The 21479-nt window shown below is 37.7% G+C and overlaps 3 protein-coding genes across 8 annotated transcripts in view; 1 reads left to right on the plus strand and 2 right to left on the minus strand.

Moving 5' to 3' along the window:
• The window catches only part of CPNE3 (copine 3), a 47287-nt gene that overhangs the window by 24846 nt on the left and 962 nt on the right, over positions 1-21479 (minus strand). The window contains exons 1-3 of one of the 3 annotated variants that reach the window (XM_032697096.1): positions 3809-3878; positions 3185-3260; positions 1034-1092 (exon numbers count right to left, since the gene is read on the minus strand). The gene's annotated coding sequence lies outside the window, so the exon portion shown is untranslated. Of the gene's footprint in view, positions 1-1033; positions 1093-3184; positions 3261-3808; positions 3883-21479 lie in introns of those variants that run through there. The other 2 variants (XM_032697090.1, XM_032697107.1) reach the window with 2 other exon arrangements.
• On the plus strand, positions 4111-17225 carry RMDN1 (regulator of microtubule dynamics 1). Its single transcript, XM_032697123.1, has 10 exons — positions 4111-4245; positions 4880-4991; positions 6687-6774; positions 8501-8660; positions 9305-9394; positions 10051-10106; positions 11997-12084; positions 13691-13721; positions 14978-15111; positions 17078-17225. Exons 1-10 carry the CDS (start codon positions 4126-4128, stop codon positions 17114-17116), a joined length of 918 nt encoding a protein of 305 aa, XP_032553014.1. The 5' UTR covers positions 4111-4125; the 3' UTR covers positions 17117-17225.
• Positions 18883-21479, minus strand: part of WWP1 (WW domain containing E3 ubiquitin protein ligase 1) — a 58727-nt gene continuing 56130 nt past the window's right edge. For all 4 annotated transcript variants that reach the window (XM_032697061.1, XM_032697069.1, XM_032697053.1 and 1 more), the window contains one exon: positions 18883-21210. In XM_032697061.1, coding sequence (XP_032552952.1) covers positions 21111-21210 — 100 coding nt within the window. In that variant the 3' untranslated portion in view covers positions 18883-21110. The remainder of the gene's footprint in view (positions 21211-21479) is intronic.

Raw genomic sequence — 21479 nt, forward strand, 5'->3', positions numbered from 1 at the left:
TGATTCTATAATTTTCATATTCACTATTTACTATGCATGAAGGAATTAAAGCATTCTGAATTGAACAATGCTGACAAAACCCTAATGACCACACAACTAATTTACTGGGGATTATGCCAAACAAAAATAAGAGCTAATATCTGAGAAATCTGAGGTATATGAATGTGTGAGAAGGAGATACAGTTTTCTCTATGGGAAATGAATCATCTACTTTTTATAAGCCTCATGATACTCAGGTAGTGCAAATATTTATCTACTGCATTGGTAGCACAGTGGTGTAACAAGTCGGACAACTATTTGCAGGTTGTTCCTATATATAAAAATCTATCATTAAGTTACATTGCCAAACAACATGTTTAGAATTCTATTTTTAAGAAATCCCACTACTCAGAAAATACTAATTTGACTTCTAGGACACCTCTTCACAAAATGACTTAGAAACAGTCATTTCTAAATATCCTTCTGTTGATTTTTTTTTTTTATTCCTGTATACACGTGTTCACCCTTTAGGCACATCTTTAATGTTGAGGGATCTTCCCAGCATCTTCCCCGCACAAAAGTATCACAAGAACCTTAGGTGACATTTTGATTCAAGTGAGCTAAACTATAAAAGGTAATATTGTGCCTTTAGCAAGAAAATTAAGACAGACAGATCTCCTGACTTCAAAATTTAGTTATTTTAAGCATACAGTAGCCAACCAGGGCAACATGTATTTCCTGCATATATGTTTATATGCTTTATCAGAGTATCTTAACACCATAGAAAACAATCTATCGACTATGCAATGTGAATAGCATCTTAAATCATGTATTTTTCATTGCAATTTCTCTGTGTAGAGCCACTGACTGACTGAATACATAATTAACATTACCCAGAAGAAAGAAAAGCTTTTATCTCACTAAAACTTGCTGTGTTTTATACATTGAGATGCAGGTGACGACGTTTCAGACTACTCCTTCTCACACATTGTTTTTTAGGCATGTTGTGACACTTCACTGTTACAAATACCAGTTCTTAAAAATGGTAACTTACCTCAGAGGTCTGCCTCTGGGCCTCTCAGCAAAAGGCTAAAACTTCAACCAACAGGAACACTAAAATGAGAAGTGAAAGGAAAATAAAACTAAGAATTGTTATTCCCATATATCAATCAAAGTAAGAGGGTTGACTGCATAGAGTTTTAGGAACTACAGTTCCTCTTAAAATAAATAACCTGTCTAACAGCTTCACGTCTCCATGACAGCAGCACTGAAAAGATTACTTATGAGAAACTCAGAGTCTTTGTTACAGAACCGTATATATTAGACGTTTAAAAAGTCCAGCAAGAAAAGCCCTTTAAGATTTTAAAAACAAAGATCAGATTACAGTTTTTGTCCTATTCATTTAATATGTTTTTTTCCAATAAGGTGACAGTGGTTTAGAGTAAGTAGATCAAATTCAGTGGCTCCCAATGTGGTTTATGCTCTAAGAAACCTAAGCTTTCTTATACTGCTAAAGGACGCCTAAGAAAAATCCATAAAAACAGTATCCTACAATGGTCCAGCATATTATTTATCTTGCTATAAACAATAACATCTTGAAACACACAAATCACAAAATTATACTTTTTTATAGCCCAGATGTATTTCAAACCTTCCCATATGCAAACCAAGAGCTCTCCAGTCAGCTGTCTTCAATTCCGTATCACAGTAGCCACTTGCAGTCAGCGTTCCCTGTGCCTGGCAGGCATCATACACGCTCTGCATACCCATAGGCAGTGGCTCTGAACACAGGCACACAGCAATCATGCTAATTTCTGGAACGATCAGATGATTGCACATATGTTAATCACCTACCATGAGGACTTTGGAACAACCCCTCTGGATATGGGCAGCATCAGAACCAAATTGCCATGACTAGCACTAATTCAGCTGTGCCTTGTATAAAGCACTGAGTGAACATATGCATTTTATTCCACCTACGGGGTGGAATGGATCTACAGGATAAAGTCTTCTTTCAACCACAGTAGAAAGTATTAAGCAAGTGATCCAAACAACTAAAGACTATTTCTTAAACAGAAGCTTGGATCCAGAACCCAGTCCCAAAATTCCTATATTCAGAGATCCTTCAAACACTTAACAATGCCCTTTTTCAAATGCCTGAGCAACAGCATCTCAACTAAAGCAATATTAAAGATAAACCACAGAAATCAAACAGAATTACAGAATTGATGGAAAAGACCTTTAAAGTTATAAAACAATAAAGAGCCCTGTAATTCCACTTCCTACTTGCTTGCACAAGCCACACCACAATTTCAAACATGATATTAGAAGGGGATATTATTAATCTTTGCCTAACTGATCTAAGAACAGAAGCAATTTTGTTGGGTTTAACAGAAACTAGTATCTATAAATACTAACATAATCATGTATTATTTATGTTGCAATAGCATCCTGGCTTTCACAGGAAAATAAACAGGAAGGGAAAAAATGTATCTTCCTCCTTCACTTTGCCCCTAAAGGTATTTCCTTTAGGAAACCATGGTAATGACAGCATCTGTTCCTAAATCAAATAAGGTAAAAAAAAAAATTAAGCTCCACCCCAGGTATCTGTGGAGTTGAGATTTTAGTTTTTGGCGTTGTTTGTACTAAAGAGCTACTGTGGCTTCCCTCTGCCTTCAATTCTGAAGAAATGTTAATGTCCTGGGCATAACAGAAGGCTGTACAAACACCGCAATACCGCACTGCTACCTTGGCATTCTGGCAGATGACATTTAACAAAATTAGTTATTCAGCTTACCAGAAACGGACTTTTGTTTTCAGCAAAACAAAAATTAGTCCTAAAGTCATCTATAATGAATCTGTATCTATTAAATTTGAGATATTTAACACAAACATACTTGTTGCAAAAATACTGCGTTCTTTCTAGCACCATAACAGAAAACCAGAAAGACCCCTTTCTCTTTCTCCTTGCATATCTTTCTTGCTCACTTTTTCTTCTAATTCTTGTTGGTGTTCTGCATGCCCTTTGAAACATCTTACCTCTGTGATTATACACCTACAAAGTTAAAATTTAAAGCTTCAACTCAAAAAAGAAAAATCTGGGAGTAAGTTTGACTCTACTTCTACTAAACAAACTTTATGCACCACCACAGAAACAAAACTCCCAAGGAAACAAATGTTTTGGAGGCAGGGCAATGCATGTTACCTTGAAGATACTTAATGGACTTTGAAGACAGGAGTACGGAAGCAAAAGTGAAGAGGTTTCACATTTTCGCTTTCCCCTAGTGGAAGAGCAAGTTATGACAACATGAACGTCATCTAAGGCTTGTCTTATATATATTATGCAATTGCAATGAAGCAAGAAAACAACCACCCACTCAACCAGCAGCTCAGGAAGAACAGCATGTGGTTTTCAGGAACGATGCTGCATCTCAACAGACTCCTCTCTTAAGAGGTGAGGGTGCTTTTCAGAGTGGCGCTTATAGCGCCACAGAAATCGGCACTGCGGACTCAAACCTTCCGGCCTAGAAGTTCAGCTTCGCCGAGTTTCGCTACCTGCGGGACGGCGGGTTAAGGGCGATGCCCTGAGCCCCGCAGCAGCACCGGGCAGCGCGCCCGTGTCCCGGCGCAGGGAGCAGAGCCGCACCTGGGGCACGTTGCACGAGAGGAAGCGGCCGCAGGCGCCTGCAGCCCTGCCCTGCCCCGCAGCCCCAGCCCCAGCGCCGCACGGCTCTCACTGGACAAGGCTGGTGGGCCGAGAGCGCAAACCCCGCTGCAACTGGGCCGGCACACAGCCAGGGGACGTGGGCCGAAGCCGGCCCCTCCTCACCTGCAGCGGCGGCGCTTCCGCACCCCGAGCCCCCAGTCCCGAGCCCGCGGCGGCCACGCCCGCTCCAGCCGGACACGCCCGCCCCACACCGGGGCGCAGGCGCAGAGCCCCCCCACCCCTCCCGCCCGCCCCGCGTCCCCGGCGGGCGGGTCGAGGCCCGGTGTGGCTCCGGCTCGGGGCCGCGCAATGCCCGGTGCTCGGCACAGCGGGCGGGCCGGCGGGCCGGGCGGCCCCTGCCCTTGTGTGCCCCCGCGCCCGGGCAGGGCCGCGGGGCGGAGCGGCTCCTCCGGAGGCGGGGGGCGGTGCTGGCGGCGGCGATGGCGACGGTCATGGCGGTGCTGGCGCGGCCCTTCCGCCGCGGTCCTGCCGGCCTAGGGCTGCGGCTCCGACGGGAGGCGACGGGCGGCCCGTGGGGCCGGGGCCGGACGTGGAGCGAGGTAGCCGGGGTGCCCCTCGGGGCGGGGGGGCGCGACCGCTCCCAGGGGCTTTTGGAACGGGCTGCCATGAAGGCGGTGGAGTCACCGCCCCTGGGGGTGTTTAAGAAAGACTGGACGCGGCACTTCGTGCCGTGGTCCCGTTGACGTGGTGGTGTTCGGTCATGGGTCGGACTCGATGATCTCAGAGGTCTTTGGCAACCTGATCGATCCTGTGCCGCCGCTCGCCCCCGCGGGGCCGCTCCGCCGCGGGCGGGGAGGCGGGAGGAGGCGGCAGTGGGGAGGCTCCGGCATCGCGGGGCGTAGCGAAGGGCTGGTTTCGTTTTGCAAAAGCTGGGAGCCCTCTGCTCGTTTGAAGAACACTAGTGCGCTTTTTTTGCTTCTTATCTTGTATTTGCTCCGTATCTATGGTTTATTTTCAGTCTAGCGCTGCGGTCGTTTTAAAGCGTAATCATGAGCTTCTGTTGAATATACTTAAAATGCCCTCTTGATGAACTGTTTTGTCTTATGAAGGTTTTTTAACATTTAAAAGTTTTTTCTTTGCTCAAAATCTGAAATATAACCGGTGCTACAGACAAAAAAAAAAAATTTAAACTCAGAACGATAATGTTAATATCTATCTTATGATCCCACACAGGTGCTTAGAAAAAGCCTTCAAAGGGGGCTTGTGCTTTCAACAGGGTCCTTTTTGGCTTACGAAGCTCATAAGCTGATTTTTGGCTTTGCTGAGGTTCATGCAAGCTTCAAAGGTAATATTTTTAAATTTTGAAGTATGTAGGATATTCTCATGTGAAAGTTAAAATTTTTAGTGCAAGAATTATAGAGGAAAATGGTGTAATGCTTTTTGATTTTCTCCATTAAGACTGCATGCAATGTGATTTAATGGCAGGATGCTTTTGAATCGTTTATGGGTAGCCTTGTAGCAGTTTAACAACTGATTCTTTCAGCTGTCACTGAAAGCAGATCTAGTAGCTCATCCTGACAGGGATAGAACACATGTACAAGGTGTATGATACCTAACTTGCTTCCCAAGCTTTAAATAAATCGTACTGAAAAGTTCAGTTAGGAACACAGACCAAAGCTTATTTGATTTCTAGAAATTTTAGTTAGTTTAGATTTTCAGTATGAAAAAAGTGTGATTCCCATTTTATCTAGTTGAGCAATACTGAGATTGCATCTCAAAGAGAGTTGAGAAATGCCTTGTATTTTTGTGACACTTCAAAACCCTGCTTTCCCTTCCAGAAAACAATATAACAAGTGATAAAATATCCTTTTCAAATTCAAATAAGGATAGTTTCACTGCTGGAAGAACAGTAACAATATCTTAAAAGAGGATATTGTTGCAGACTTAGAACTTGTCTATCACATGGTAAATTAAGGATTTTGAGAGTAAGCTTAGCTGAATAGAGAATGAGCCTGACTGGCTATATGCATACTGTGCTGATGCTTATAGAAATAAAAATTCAGACAATTTTTGAGCAAATAAAGAACTGTCTCATTTTGTATAACAGAAGAAGTGTCAGTGAATAGATTTGAGATAGCCACTTGGTACACAAATAAGAAATAGTAATAACAAGGAATAAGGAATTCCTCATTTCTCATGAGGAACATAAATAACACTGTGTAGTCACCTCTGGTCTTTTCAGTGCTCGCTCTTGAATCTGGCATTTACACTGCCAAGAAAAGCAATGGTTATGGCCTTTCTTTGCAAAACAAGTAATAGATAAGGTGAAAATAGAAATACCTGAAAAATACTCCAAAACAATAAAAGTATAATAATTTGCATAAAAACACCTCGTGGGAAATGTGTTCAGAGTTTTGAGCATTTAGTCATTAGATATGTTAGTAGTGTTCAGGTCAAGAAGCAAACATAACAGTTTACTGAAGATAATACTGAAGATGTACCATGAAGCTCATTTTAAACACTAAGATCTAAAGTCCAGGTAGACCGTTAGCTTATCTTTGAAAGATAAGACAGCAAGGTTAAAAATTATCTAGATTTGTAGTCTAGGATCTTTTTAAACTGAAGAGCAGGCTTTTGTGTTTAATAACCTTTAATGTTTTCCTTCTTCCGTTAAGGAAAACTCTGCTGCCGCTAAATGTGTCTACCATATTTACTAGGTAACGTCAAAAAGGAAAGCTTATAAACACAATTAATTTTTATGAAGGAGCTTAGAGCTTATGTTTTGTTAAGCATCCAAGCTGTCTTGCTGAAAACTGTTGCAGTTGCATTAGAGAGGCACTGATTCTCATCCTAGTTGAGCATTGTACGTGTTGCTTATTCAATCCTGCTGTACCTGTAAGTTGTTTGGAATGATGGCCTAAAAAAGAGTTATATCATTTTCAGCTAGGTTGTCTTGCTCTAAAATATTTTGTTTATGCTATAATGTGCTAATTACCTGTAATTTGTTCTTCTGTTTCCCCAATTTTAATTTCTTCTGAAGTGGAAGAAGTGATAGAACAAGCAGACTACCTGTACGGGAGTGGAGAAACTGAAAAACTGTATCGGTTGCTGGTTCAGCATAAAAATAGGTACTTCGTTGCATTGAGACGTTACTGTGACTTTTCAGTGCTCTTCTGTATCAGTTTTTCAACAAATATTCTCACTGTAATATGCTGGAGAACCTTGCTTTCACCCTTATTTAAGTAGGAAAGGATTCCTAATCTTTTCCCTTATACTGGAAAAATGAGTAAAGGAAGAACTGGTAGCTGTAGAAGGTGAGAGTTAACCCTTAAGTTTTTCAGTCCTGCAAAGGAGAGGTTTTTGCTTGTTTGCTTTGTTACTCAAATTTTAAATAATTTTAAAATTACTGCAAAAACTCATAATGTGGCTATGCATTAGTAAAGGATCAAGGTACCTAAAATTCAGGTGTTGAAAATTTGAGTCACTGTTTCATTTCTTTTTCACTGCTGACCAGCTATTCTTTCTGTTTTCATTTGTCTCATGTTAGGATTTGAGTCTGAACAAAAAAAGGCCCTTGCTCATGTAGTTATGTCTTATGTGCACAAAACATTAAGTGAACTGGGATAAGCTGTTTAAAGAAAAAGTAGAAAAGGGATTGCAAACTTAAGAGTCCATTCCCTTGAAAGAGACAAAACATCTCGCTCCAAAAACATTTTGGTTTTTTTCAGTAGTTTGCAGATCCTGGGTTTGGTTTTTTTTCCCTTATTTCTTTTTTCCTCCCTTGTTCTTGCTAGGGGTGCAAGTGTAAAACCTGTGAAATTAAATGAAGTTCCCAGCCTGTAAGGGACAGCATATTGTAAGTGAGGTGTAAGCTTGTTACTAGGTGTATAACAACACTAATTATTCTCTGAGGAGTAATGATTCCAGTAGCAGTACTTAAGATTTTTGTGACTGAAAAATGAGTCTTCTAGGTCCGTGTTACTCTGTTGAATAGAGCAGGACTGCTGTGCTGGGAGAGCAGTGACTCACTGTTACTCCAGATAAGAATAGAAAACTGATACTCTGACTTTAGCAATAATTCTTACATGCTTTTAAATACTTTTAGTTTCTGGTAGTTTTGACTTCAGTGTTCCGAGGCTGGAGGTTTATAGCCACACAGACAAGAACTCTGAAAGACTCTAAATTTAAGTCTCTATTAAAATGGAAAGCCAAAATTAAAATGGTTGTGCTCTAAAAGTGCAAGCAGTGTTTCATAACAATGTGAACAAAATCAAATTTTAGATCCTTTATCTTTGGCTATAACTTACCATATACCATTTGATAAAGTGATATAAATAAATACATAAACATAAAGCTTTTTGTGCTGGTGGTGTGGCTAATCTGTGTTTTTTCACTGTTGTTCTAGGAAGAATTTAATTATTTAAGTATAATTCTAGGAAAAAGATTGATAGTGTTTTAAATATTCCGAGTACACATCAATACAAATCAGTGGAATGTTGGAAAAAATACCATCTAGCTAAGAACAGAGTAGTCCTCTTTTCCTTCCCGTGTGTTAAGTGGTAGCATTATTTTTTTTTTATCTTTGTTTGGGGTTTTTTTGAGAAAACAAAGACCTTTCCTACAGACCTATTTGCTTTGCAGACCAGAATGGGAGAACAGAAGTATTGTCAGTCTGTAATGGTGGGCTTTCCTTTTCTATTAGTAATCTTGGGATTGTATATAGCATAATAGGACAGATGATACAATGTTGTCTTATCACCCACTTGAGATACATTTTGAAAGACTGGTTTAAGACCTTTGCGGGCTTTGTTTCCATTATTGCTTTAAAATGTTAGTGTTTCTCTTCCTAACTAGTGATGATGCGGAGTTGTTGTGGCGGCTGGCACGGGCATCACGAGATCTAGCTCAGCTTAGTAGTACTTCTGCAGAGGAGAAGAAACAACTGACTTATGACTCCTTTGAGTATGCAAAAAAGGCTCTTGAAAAAAATGAGTCAAATTCTGCAGCGCACAAGGTGAGCCATGCAAAATAACTGAAATCTTGTTTGTTGATTTCTGCTAGTAGAAACTGGAAATGTCACTGTGCTGCGTTAGCAAACTTCAGCATGATTTAACTTTTCAGCTGAGAATGAATGAGACTTCTGATTCTCCCTAACTTTTTTGGAAGATCTGAGTTCAGACTTCTCCAGCTAAATTTCCTCTATACAGGAAACAGAAACTGGTTAAATGTATGCAGGACCATGGAGAGAGGTGTGACTGATGAGGTTTATTACTGCAGATGTAATCAGCTCCTCCTCTGATGTAGCCTTAAAAATGTTGTACATGTCCCACATTCAGCATGCTATTTCTGTATTCTGTAGGGCTTCACTAGAAGTACTTCAGGCCCTGACTTCGTTCTGCTTTTTTTTGGTGCTGCTTCTCTCACGGGCAAAGTATAGTCACTTGTGTTGACATCTAGGATCAGAAGAGGACATCTATTTCCTTACACATGCAGACCAGCAGGTCACACTGATGCTGCCTCAGCTGTTCACAACAAATACTTCTTGCTTGTTTGTCATTTGTGGTGGTGGCAGCCCTTCTGGTTGCAGGTTTTTAAAAATGTACTATCAATAGCTATAGTGCTGTATTAAATGTTTTATTTTTGTTATTTGAATTACAGTGGTATGGAATTTGCCTCAGTGATGTTGGAGACTATGAAGGAATCAAGACTAAAATTGGAAATGCTGTTGTTATCAAGGAGCATTTTCAGGTAATGCAAACAGTTTTTTGCATATGACAGCATCAATGTGTCCAGTGTATAGATTGTGTGACAGCTGGTAACTAATTTCTGGCAAAATACTGAAAGCGTACTTCTGTTTATATCTCTAGTGACATTTTGTTTTTTGGGTTCTTGTGACATATGCCCCAGAAATGCTACGGAAACAAGGAGTACAAATTATCTCCTGCAGTAAACTAAATCCCTTTAGAAGAGAGTCTTGAAATAGCTGAAGTGCTTTAGACACCTCTGAGGACTAGATAAAATGTAACAGTGATATTGAGAAATGGCTCTGTGGCCGTCCTTTGAATTGTGGATTATGTAGTGGTAAAGGACAAATACTGGAAAAGATAAGGGACTACTAATTTTATATCACCAGAGATTATATCAAAATCTGAACACACCAAGTCTCATATGCAACTTTTAATGACCTAGTAAGTAGAAGTGCTTAGAATCTGTCAGTGTTGTCAGTTTTTTGGAGGTGAGCTGATGTAGTTATGTACTGAATAAATAATACATTGCCTTGAAATTCTACACCTGATGAGGCTGGTGTAATTAACAGCAGGATAAGTCTACTTTTTAAATGTATTTTAATCCACATGTCAGAACAACTTCTTATATCTTGTGTTGTTTTTTTCTCCCCTCAACAGAGAGCCATTGAACTAAATCCAAAAGATGCTACAACAATTCATCTCATAGGGATTTGGTAAGGCATATTTTCAAACAAAATTTAGGATTTGACAAAGAAAAATGCCAGAATATAAAATATCTTACATGAATTGCTTGTAATAATTTAGTGACTTGTAATTGATGCAGACATGAAAACCTATTAAACAGGTATGGAACATCGTGCCTTGAAAAAGTCTGGCTGTTAAGCAGTTCAAAAAGATGAAAAATAATTGTTCATTTATTTGTATGGAACTATTAAACACTCGATTTGCAGACATTAAGTTTGCTTCATAGAATCCATAGCAGGCATCAGCAATTCTGAGTGCTGCTCATTTTGGTTTACTGGTGTGAATGAAGTCAACTCAACACTGAATTTCTGTTGAATTCCAGGGATGACTGCAACTTAATACAGTCTGTGAAAAACTACCTAAGTGAGATGTGTTCCTAAAATACTTCTCTTGTTATCTGTCATGATATGGTATTTTCAAAGTTATATTAATAAATGGATTTATAAATTCATATATATTAACAAAAAATCTTTGAAATTTAATTTACTGCTCAGTGAAATTGGTATTTAAAATTACTGTTACATAGCAGGCAAAGGGACTGGAAATACAACTTTCCGTACAAACCAGGGCATTCTGTGGAAGTGGTGTGATGGAAAGCAGTATTTTTTATGTGTTGGTGAGAGACTCCAGACAGTGCTTTTGGTTATTTGTTTCAAAAAGACCAAAGCTGTTACACTGTTTTACAGGAAATCTCTGCTGTGAGATTGAAAATAAAGAAAGCCAATATATTTGCAGTTTAAAAAAAATACTAAAAAACACAATTACTTTCTGTATGGATTTTTTGGACTCTTGAGTATCAGAGAAAACTACAATCTGCTGCTCCAGAGTTTTTTATTAGTTTACAAACTTACTTTGGTTTTTCAGCATCCACCACTCATTCCCATATGATGTAACAATTGCAATAGTCCAAATATCTAAACAAAAGCATATGCTACCAACTGACTGAGCCTCAAGGTCCATTTTGAGATAGGAAGCTTGTTCTGGAAAGTACTGAAGACACTGTTCTCAAGGAAAATTAGAAAACATGATAAGAAATGTGAGATTATTGCTGCTTTTGGCTCTAAAATATTCCCATGTTGTGTTTAAATATACTCATTACTGAATCCCAGAGCATCTTCATCTGAAACTGGCATTTGGTATCAGCCGATTCTTGAATATTTATTAATTTTTCACCTCCTCTAGAGTGCTCTATTTTACATAGTGTAATTGTAAACTCATTGTGGGAGGCTACTAAACTGAATGTTTAAGCGTTGTTTAATGTTTACACCTGGAATGTTCTGTGGACTTGAAATGCTTCACAAATGTTTTCACCAATAAAAAGGTGACTGATTGATTACCTGTGTTATTTAGTAGATAGGAAAACAGTGTAGCATGACCTAGCCTAGAACACAGTGGTTTGATTCTTGGATTTATTTTCATTCTTATAGATCAGAGTCTTTCAGGAATGTACTGCAGATCTGCTTTATATTAATAATTGAAAAAAGCAAAGTAGTGTTGAGGTAAGGCAATGACATTACTCAGTTGTGCCATTTTTACAAATATATTAGAACAAAATACACACATTAAAATCATTAAAGCTCAAAAGCTGTCTCATGCTTAGTAAATGTCTCCAGTTTTACCTAATGTAATTAGTTCCCAGTAAAAGACACATCAAAACTTCTTTAGTAGCAGTTTTGGACATCCTGCTATCTTCTTGTACAGATATAAGAACATGGTTTTAAAACTTGCAGTGTGTCTGGAGTTTTGACTCTTGAAAACAACACTTACGACATCCAGTTTTCAACAACAATTATGAGAATATTTCTCAAAAACAAGTGAAATACGGGAAGGGTAGATATAAATGTTTCTTTTTACTTCAGGTGTTACTCCTTTGCTGAAATGCCATGGTACCAAAGAAAAATTGCTGCAACGCTGTTTGCCACACCACCAACTTCCACCTTTCAAGAGGTACAGTAGGAAAATGTTTCACAGATTATTATTTTCCCCACAAAGCTGTTGATATACTTTTACTTATTTTCCTGTCAAAGCTGACCTCTGCTTATGGAATAAGCATGGACTTGGGAGTTTACAACTATCAATAATAAAATAAGAATAGAACAGGAGGGTGAGGGATAACTAAAAACTTAAAAACCTTTTTAATTTTTTTCAGCTGTAGCACACACAAAATAGTGAAAATTATTCCATGTAGATTATGCAGCAGAAAATAACAAGCTATATGTAACTTAGTTTGTATTTACTGTTGTGATCTGTTGCAGATAACTGTCTGTACTAGTGCAGTGCTGATGGTTTATATGGTGCTGTTATACCATGTATTTATTTGATAGGACTATTAGAATTTGTCCCTTTAAATGCTAAAAAGCAACAGGTTGCTTTGTTACTTAACATGAGCAAATACCCTCTCATTCCTTGGCCACAAAGGGTGGGTTTCTTTAAGCTGAAAATAATTTTTTCACTCTTTGCTATGAAAATTCCTGCTGTCATATGCCCTAAAACATACTGTCCAGATATTTATCTTCTAGGGTGTCTAAAACAGCGTGTATCTTATTTAAACACCTGTACATATATAGAAACTTGAAAATTAAATTGGTAATAGGAAAGTTTGCTGCAGCTGTTACAATCTCTGGTTGTTTAGATCAACTAGTAACTGTTTTGTTCTTTTATGGTGGGGGGCAGGAGTCACTAGGAAGTAATCGTAGAAGACTGCTTGCTGTTACAGAGAAAGCAATTTAAGGTCTGATTGAAAAAGAAATAAAACTTTTTAATGGAATGTCAAGCTTGTAAGTTTTGCTGAAAATCACTCTCAGAAGAATACAAAGCATCAACCAGGATTTCAAATACTGCAAAATGATGCCAGTCCCAGCATCAAGTTCTGTAGCAGTTAAAGTGGCTGAAGAAGCAAACTTGTACTGGAAGGATTTCTGCAGTTTCAGTACAAAATATGTTTTATATATACATCCATACTTTTAAGTTCTCTGAGAGTGTTTTCCCCCCAGCTAGTACCATTAGGAAGAGGTAGAGTTGGACTGAAATTTCGTATGTGTGGGATGGGAAACTGATTGAAAAATATGTGGATTTCAGAAATGTTTATCCTCATTTAAGAGGGTGCTAACTAGTGCTCTGTGGGAGTTAGTTCTCTCTCTGAAGCATTTGTTAACATTAATGTCCTAAATCATAAGATTCATTTCATCTGTTAAATTTATACATGAGAAGTGTATGGGGAAAACTGCAGATGTGCTGGATGGTACAAATAAAATGCAAAATTATCTTGACAAGTTGAACTGAAAATACACAATCCGGTTTGCTGGGGACAAACAGGTGGTACTGCACTTAATGGAAGAAGTGGTAGGGGGATATTTTGGATAAGTACTAGTTCTGCTGAAATAATGTCAAATCTGATTGTACATTGAATGAGAAGCATCATAGCATGTTGAATTAATAAAAATAAGATCACAGACAGGAAGTCCTTATCCAGCTATTTTAAGCATGCACGTAAGGCTTTAGTTTGTATTTGGTTTATTCTCCATTTTAAGGAAGACAACTTTGTCTTTTACAGGCACTACGTTACTTTCACATGGCAGAGGAAGGTAATACTTCAAGCTTGTTTTGACTGAAAAGTATCTTTTGTGAATGATGACTTGCAGTAAACCTCTAGTTTTTGGTATCACCTTAATAGCTGTAGCTATTAATAGCCAGGTAAACCAAATGTATCAGCCTGGTGTGCCAGTCAGCACACTGGACTGTTAGGTTGGCACATTTCTTCAGAGATGCTCAAAGTATGCTACACACTTTCTATCATCACTTACAATGTAATGTGAAGGTTTTTTCAGAATAAGTATTAAAGTGAAATTTGTACCTTCCTGAGTAACAAAGTACTCTTTCCCAAGGAATTCAACTGGAGTGCAGGAGAAAGAAGAAATCAAAAAAAGAGAATTTTACGTTATTTTTCTCAAAACTTAGTTCTCTGTATTCTAAATAGAACAACAGAAAAAGCACACTTTTTATTATTTCAGAAGTGATTAGGATCAGAGTGCCAATCTAACTGGCAGTAAAACTGTCCACATGAAGTAGAAGAAAATATGAAGCTACTATTTCTCCAAGAGTGAAGTCGTAAGCAAAACTGACTAGCTGAGAGATAAAGGAAGACAAGGAAAGACAGTGTTTTATGAAAGACTTGTACATAGTTAAACCAGTGAAATTTAAAGAAAAAGCTCATTGAGTCCTGGGTGTCCCGTAAGGCAGCTGTGAGCTGGAACACTGAACTTTGTCTTAAAATTTGCCTTTAAAATACCTTCATATGTTTTGAATCCTGATCTTAGATCCAGCAGCAGAAAAAGCCTGCATTTATAAGTATGGGCTGTAGGCAAGATTAGCCTTTAATAATGATTGATAGCCAAGCTTGCCTAGTAAAAAGCTTTAAATCTCTACTTAAAAATGTTGAATGTGGGTACAAATAATTTTTAAGTTTTCTTCTGTGCAACAAAAGCTAAACTGGTATCTTTATGTGCTAGGAAATGTGCCCTTTTTTCCTTTGCCTATACTTGCTCAGCTGGTTGCACTACCTGCTAGGTCCAAAAAAGCCCAAGATCTGCAAAACAAAGCTGTTATGCATTAAGCTCACTGCTTTTGCTCTTTGTGAGGAATCTAGTTTCATTTAGTATATTAACTAACAAGCTTCTAATTAATATACTTGTATATAAGACCAAAATCTAGTAAGTGAAAGTTTTACATTGGCTTCCTTCTGATCCAAAGCCAAAGATCATGTGTTTTCTGAAATAAGTATCAAAGGGCTTTGATTATACACTACTCATTCTCATGTAAAGCTTTTCTCCTGTCTATGCAGCTGATCCAAATTTCTACAGCAAAAATTTGCTCTTTTTGGGGAAGACATACTTGAAGTTAAACAATAAAAAGATGGCTCTTCTCTGGTTAAGCAAAGCAAAGGAGTATCCTGCACAGACAGAAGAGGACAAACAGGTAGGAAGTTAAGAACTGTAATAGTACAATCATGTATTGTAACTAACGTGTGGCATCATGGCAGTGAAATGTTTTATAAAGTTAACTCAGATGAAATTGTAGTTCAGCACCTATTATTCAGAATCACATCAGCACCAAAAAATTCCAGTATGTAGCTAATCACCCCTGAACAGAGTGGTTGGAAATATTCTGTTTATTTATTGTAGAGAACTGTTACATTTCCTTCTCCATGATGTTTTGTAGTGCTAACAACAACCCAGCCTTAGCTGTGTTGCTGAAGTTCAGGCAGGCACCCGGGCTAGCCTCTGTCTCTATGAGCAAATTGACTTTTTGTATGCCTAAAACTGGAAAGGTAGGAATCACGTTTTGGAAGAGCTAAAAATCACACGAACATGAGGAAGAAAAAAACCACCACATATATGTGAAAAACTTAATACTGCAGTCCATTCCAAGCCCTTAGGGAGAGATTCAGATGGTCTGAATTGACACAAATGGAGGTAATGTATCTTTGACAGCAAACCTGCAGTGCAAGGTGGCATCAGGCACTTAATTACCCTTTGGAACTGCTCAGAAGGATCCTGGTTTGGATGGGTAGGCATCTACTTCCTACCTAAACATATACAGAGTACTAACTCATTGCTAATTGTTTTTTCTTATGGTTGATTGACCTCTAATTTGTTAAGCATTAAGCTACAGCGTGAGATGCTTTAACTGTTACAGAAATCATCCATATGGGTTGTGACATTCTAATATCCTAATTGTCAGAAATACTTTGATAGGATTTTGCATTTCACACCTCAGAAAAAACACTACCTCAGTAGTGTAGATCCCTCTGTAGATTTGCTGGTAAGGCTCAAACTGTTTCTTCCAAAAGTGAGCTCCTTTAATAACACCTTTCAGTAGAAATAGGAGTATTACGTTACTCCACTGCCTTGTAAAATGTATAGGAATTTAACAGCCTAAAGTAGTAGTGGTCTCAGGTGTGTATGAAATTGGTCAATTCTTTTGACAGTTACTAGTAGCTAGAGGCACATGTGAAACCAGTGATTCCAAAAGCTTGCCTTTTTTTAAGAACCACAGAAAAGGAATAGTCAGGAGTGAATTCTGTGCAGTAGCCAGGTTGTTAAACCATTTATCTGCTGCAGCCAGTCGTGGCCTCCTGGTACAAACATCCATTTTCTGATCTCCTAGAGGGGTGCAGAGCTGCTGAACTGAGAGAGGTGGTATTCTCTCCGTTCTCTGGGTGAATGTGCAAAGTGCAAAATTTATTGGGAGCTAGACTTGGTAGTCCAGTATGAAGGAAAGTGGCCTGTGCAAAGGAATTTGAATTCTTGTCTCAGCATAACGAGGTTTTCTGAACATTTGTTACTACAGATACTCAGAGGTATCTGGCTTATGTTGTCTGCACTGCTTGCTCTGTCAGGAGAAGTTTGTTGAGTTGGAGGGGCTGTTTGGGGGGTGAGGGGGGTGGTGGTGCTGGGATTTTGGGTTTTTTTGGGGGTTTGGGGGGGGTTAATATAAATGTTAGAGGTCATATTAAAATCGTATTAGATTTCACCCAGAACCTCTAGGCAAAGGGAACCTCAGAAACTGTCTTCTCACACTCTCTTACTTGCTGTCCAGAATCTTGAAAACTCTGGGTTGGTTGAAATTGGTCAGAGGTAGGACAACTTCCTACATTGCTACTATTGGACTACAGCAAATAAAGACCTAATCACCTGTATCCAACACAAATAAACTTACTATATATAGAATGAATTACACTGAAGACACTGGCTTAAGTAGTTTTATTCCTATTCATGTTTCAAGTATTGAGCACCTTGAACTACAGATGAAAAATTACTAGTCTTAGGAGGATTTGGAATATACAGAACTGTGGTGAAGTGTTTGGGTGCTTGTGTGGCAAATATTGCTAGAAGGGCCTATAACTACTTGGCACTCTTTTGTTACCATTTATTTCTTTCAGGTACAGAAAGAAGCTTTGGAGCTGCTTAATTCTATATAAGAAGAAACAAGATAATGGGAATTCAGTGCCTCAGATTTGAGCAGCATAGGAAAAAGGCCTCAAATACTACTTTGGTTTATTGAAGCTGTTAATAAAAGTATAGCCCAGACCTTCTATCTCCATATCATTTCAATTATGGTGTCAACTAGAAGATGTTTCATTATGTGATCGTCTCTGCTGACTTGTATGGGAATGAAGGGCTTTATGGACAACCTAGGAATATATATAGGATATATGAGAGGGAAAAGGCTGGGAGAGGGGTTGCACAGGTTTTTAATTAAGTTTTTTACACTCTTAAACTACAAGTTGTGTATGAGGAATAATAAGAAACATGATTAGCATAAGTTTAAAAAAGGAGGGATAGGGCCATGACAATTTTAATTCTGCAATTTTTTTCTAGAGCGTTTTGCTGTGGGGTTCAGTGGTCTTCAAGAGTAATAGATGTTCACATTATTACCTGCTCTTAAAGATTTCTCTTTAAGCCTGCACCATCTTAATTCCAATACTCTTAAATGCTAGTGTTTGCAAAAAGTGCTGTGGTAAAACAAAAAACAAACGAACAAAAAACCAAACAAAAAAACCCCCACAAGTAGGGAACATCAAAGAAAATTTGTGGGTGACTACTTACTTTTCTATTTAAAGGCTGTGAATTCTGATGATTTTGTGGCTGTAAATGTTTGCTGGGTACACACAATTTCCCCTAGACTGACAACAGGAGGAATACACACTCCCAATACATGAGAAAGGAACGGCTATGTGGAAGCATATGGACTTCTGTTTGTAAAGATAAAATTCTCTACTTGGTCTTGCTACCATTTTAGCAGGAATTTTCACCAGCAATATAAAGTAACCTAAGTTACATATCCAGCACAGAAAACATTTCCAGACTTTCCAGACAGTATATTCAGATTACCCAAGAGAAAAAGAGGACCAAATAATGAAAAGATGGTAGGCAATCAATTACATGTGGTATTGTCAGGAGAACAATCTAGATCAAATTGACTATAAATACCTAATGTTTGCTTTACTAGAAAATCTATAGGAGGAACATGAAGAACAGCATTGTTGCTAAGACTAACAAACCAAGCCTGGTCTAAGTCAGTAGTAAAAATTAACATCTGAGAGAGAATCTGAGGCTTTAATTCTAGCCTCAGGTTATGAAACTAGTTAAAACGGGGTTTGTCCACTGAAGTAATTAAGTAATTTAAAGTAATTTTCTATTACTATTTTCTGTTATATTATAAATATTTCTAATATTTTCTATTAGTAGAGCATCAAAATGAAGTCTTCAGTGTGGCAGCATCTCAGAGTGGATGATATGGTGTTTAGGAGAACTTTCTGCATTCATGTACTACAAAAACATTTGCCATACACAGATTTGCCTCCAGTAGTTTTGTGGCACAAGCACCTTACTTAAGTGCCTTTTCTGCTGCTGCACAGAGGAAGGATATCCAGGTACTGAGTAACAACTGTTGAGTGTATAGTGAAAACCAGCTGAGTTGCAGGAAGAAAGGAACCAACAAAACCCATGAACTACACAGTAGCTCCTTCAAGTAGTGTTACCTCAATGGTTCCCTTGTCTGAGCTCCAGCCTTTGCTGTCTTCCCTCTCTTCAGTCTTACTCACTCCCCCCAAGTAGAGGTGAATTATGGGGAATTCAAATGGGAAAAGAAAATATTACAGTGTAGTATTACTGAAATTCCCTGAAAGTTTAAGTTACCTGTACACACATGCACATGAGTATATTAAGTGTTGTGCTTTTTTTCCTCCAGAGCCATGCTTTCAGTCAGTCCCTTGGCACCAATTCACAGATCATACACATGTACAGAAGGCTACTGGGTTTGGTTTTTTCTTGCTTACTAACCCTTACCCACAGGAAAAACTACTGCAGTTACGAGACAGCTAAAGTTATCAAAACAATAAACCAACTACATTCTTGTGATGTGCTGTCTTTATTATTATTATTTTGTTCAGTTACTCAGAGATTCACAAAATTCAGCAGTTGGTAGAGGGCCATTAAGTCATTCATTAGTGCAGATTCATAAAGTTTAACTGTGACATTTATCTTTCCTCATTGTCTTTTAGGCAAGTCACACACACTTCTGGTCTTAGGCTTTTTTTTAAACTTCCTCTATTCTAACAAGTGTAGGTAATAATTAAAGTGGACTTGCACTTGAAACTGATGTAGTGCTACATGAAAGTGGTTTTGTAGAAGATATTTGGTGTTGTATGAAAAACCCTCAAGGTGGTTGAAATTCTTGAAGCTCTTACAGAAAAGTTCATGTAAATAGGCAGGGGTCATTGCACTACCAGTATGACCAGAGCTATGCACAGATTAACAGCTCCACTTTAAGATGTGCATATTGAATACAAAGCCTCAAGACAATCCAGTATGTAGAAAAATAAAATTTTGGCAGAATTCAGTTGCTGTATTGGAAGGATACATGAACAGATACAGCTGTTTTTTTGCATGTACACTTTTAACAGTGCAATATGATATGTTACACAAATGTTTTTAATCATATTCTAAAATCATTTTCATGTGTATACAAAATTCTGTATAATTTAAATGTAATGGAATTTACAGTTAATATTTAAAGCATAATACAAATGGTGATTTCAAACATGTTTTTACTCTATAATAAGGAAGCACGGTTTGCTAAAAGTAGCATTTAATATAAATCACGTGAATAAGGTGTTAAATTTTAATATTTTTTAAACACATCTTTGCAGTTCAGCAAATGCCCTCCATGCCAATAAAACTAATTTTAAAATGCTTTTATGTTACTGTGCACTTAGGACAATCTTGACCTACCTAAAAGAATGACAGGTTTTAGACATACTTAATTCAAGTACGTCTCAATTTCTGTAAGAACTTTAGAGGAATGAGAGAATTTAATACTAAATAATATTTTTATCTGTGCAAAGCTTAAGTAACTTTCATTTTATTTGGGTTTACTAGATCCAGTAACTGAAACTGAACATGAACACAGAAAGCAGCAAAATTCACATTACCTTTTGTATACCTTTTGTATACCCTTATAGCTCAGTTTACATTAATATAACTCTACAGTTACAAAAAGGACATCATAGACTGAAAAGGGAAATCAAAACAGGAAAAAAAAAAAAGAAAAAAGAAACCTGCAAGACACCAGACCAGGAAGAGAATGGGTAATATTTTCTATTTTATTATTTTTTCTTTGAAGATTACCTAACATCCTCATGGTAATAACCCAAGGTACTATGTAAACAAATTTCAATGCTGCTCAAATGAATTAAAATACTCTGTTCAGCTCCTCCAATAATTCAGAACAGTGGCACCAACTCCTTTCAACATTAAATCACATTCATCTTATTGTACATGACTCTTGTGCAAGTAGTAAAGGCTTTATTCATGACCTTGGCTACATCAGTAGAGAGGGATATATCAGCTATTTAGGTATTAAAAAAATTAAACTGACAGAAGAACAGATTCTGTCATCTCAAATACCAGCAGCATCTTTCTATATATTTAGGATACGTTTGGCCTAAGCCTTTAACACCTTTTAGAATAGCCATGCAATAAAACAAACTTGGAGATGTTTCTTAAGAGAACACAGAGCAGTTTAAACATTTTTCTGAATGATAAAGCCAAGATAAAGCAAATCCAGGCCCTTTTAAATGGCTGCAACTTTTCATACCCTTAAAGCTCTATAAAACTAGAGCCCATTAGTATATATATTTATATTTTTTATATATATATTTTAAATAAGTCTCTTGTCTGCTTTCAAAATTTATGGAGGGGTTTTTCTGGTCTTTTGGGAGGGCAATAAATAAAAGTAGAAAAGGCTGAACTGTTTTGCATATATTTGTGGAAGAACGGAGAACAATTAAACTTTTAGAGTTCCAGAAAGATCACTGTACAGAACAAAAAGCTTATATACAATTAAGTGTGCAATTTTAGTTGGCTGGGCCTTTTATTATGCAAGATATCCATTTTGACTAGAAGCTGCTTCTACTCTTGACCAAATCCCTCTGTTTCTTCAATGGCAAAAAGCAACTTCTCTTTTAGTTGTTCATAGCTTTTATATGGTGGCAAATCCAAACGATTAAAACTGAGCAGAAAAAACATAAAATTTTGTTAACTTTATCTAAATCCCATGTAGAAGTCTACAGAACTTGACTGCTATAGTACAAGTTACAAATGTTCTGATCTAACAATTAGAAACAAAGAAATAACAATCAGCACAATCTCACTGCCTTGACATTTCTACAAGCAGTAAAACCAAACAAAGTTTGAGACAAATACTTAAAGAAATAAAAGACTGTTACCAGATAAAAAAACAAACCTTTCAAGACCGAAGACAGCCCAAGATTCAGAGAA

This window comes from Chiroxiphia lanceolata, chromosome 1, assembly GCF_009829145.1.
Source record: "Chiroxiphia lanceolata isolate bChiLan1 chromosome 1, bChiLan1.pri, whole genome shotgun sequence".
Classification (NCBI taxonomy): Eukaryota; Metazoa; Chordata; class Aves; order Passeriformes; family Pipridae; genus Chiroxiphia; species Chiroxiphia lanceolata.

What these genes read in the sequence shown, in the direction of transcription:
- RMDN1 (XM_032697123.1), top strand. Translation starts at nt 4,126, where the DNA reads ATGGCGACGGTCATGGCGGTGCTGGCGCGGCCCTTCCGCCGCGGTCCT. An exon ending in CAAATTCTGCAGCGCACAAG is followed by an intron (nt 8,661 to 9,304) that starts GTGAGCCATGCA and finishes TTTGAATTACAG; the next exon opens with TGGTATGGAATTTGCCTCAG. An exon ending in TTATCAAGGAGCATTTTCAG is followed by an intron (nt 9,395 to 10,050) that starts GTAATGCAAACA and finishes TCCCCTCAACAG; the next exon opens with AGAGCCATTGAACTAAATCC.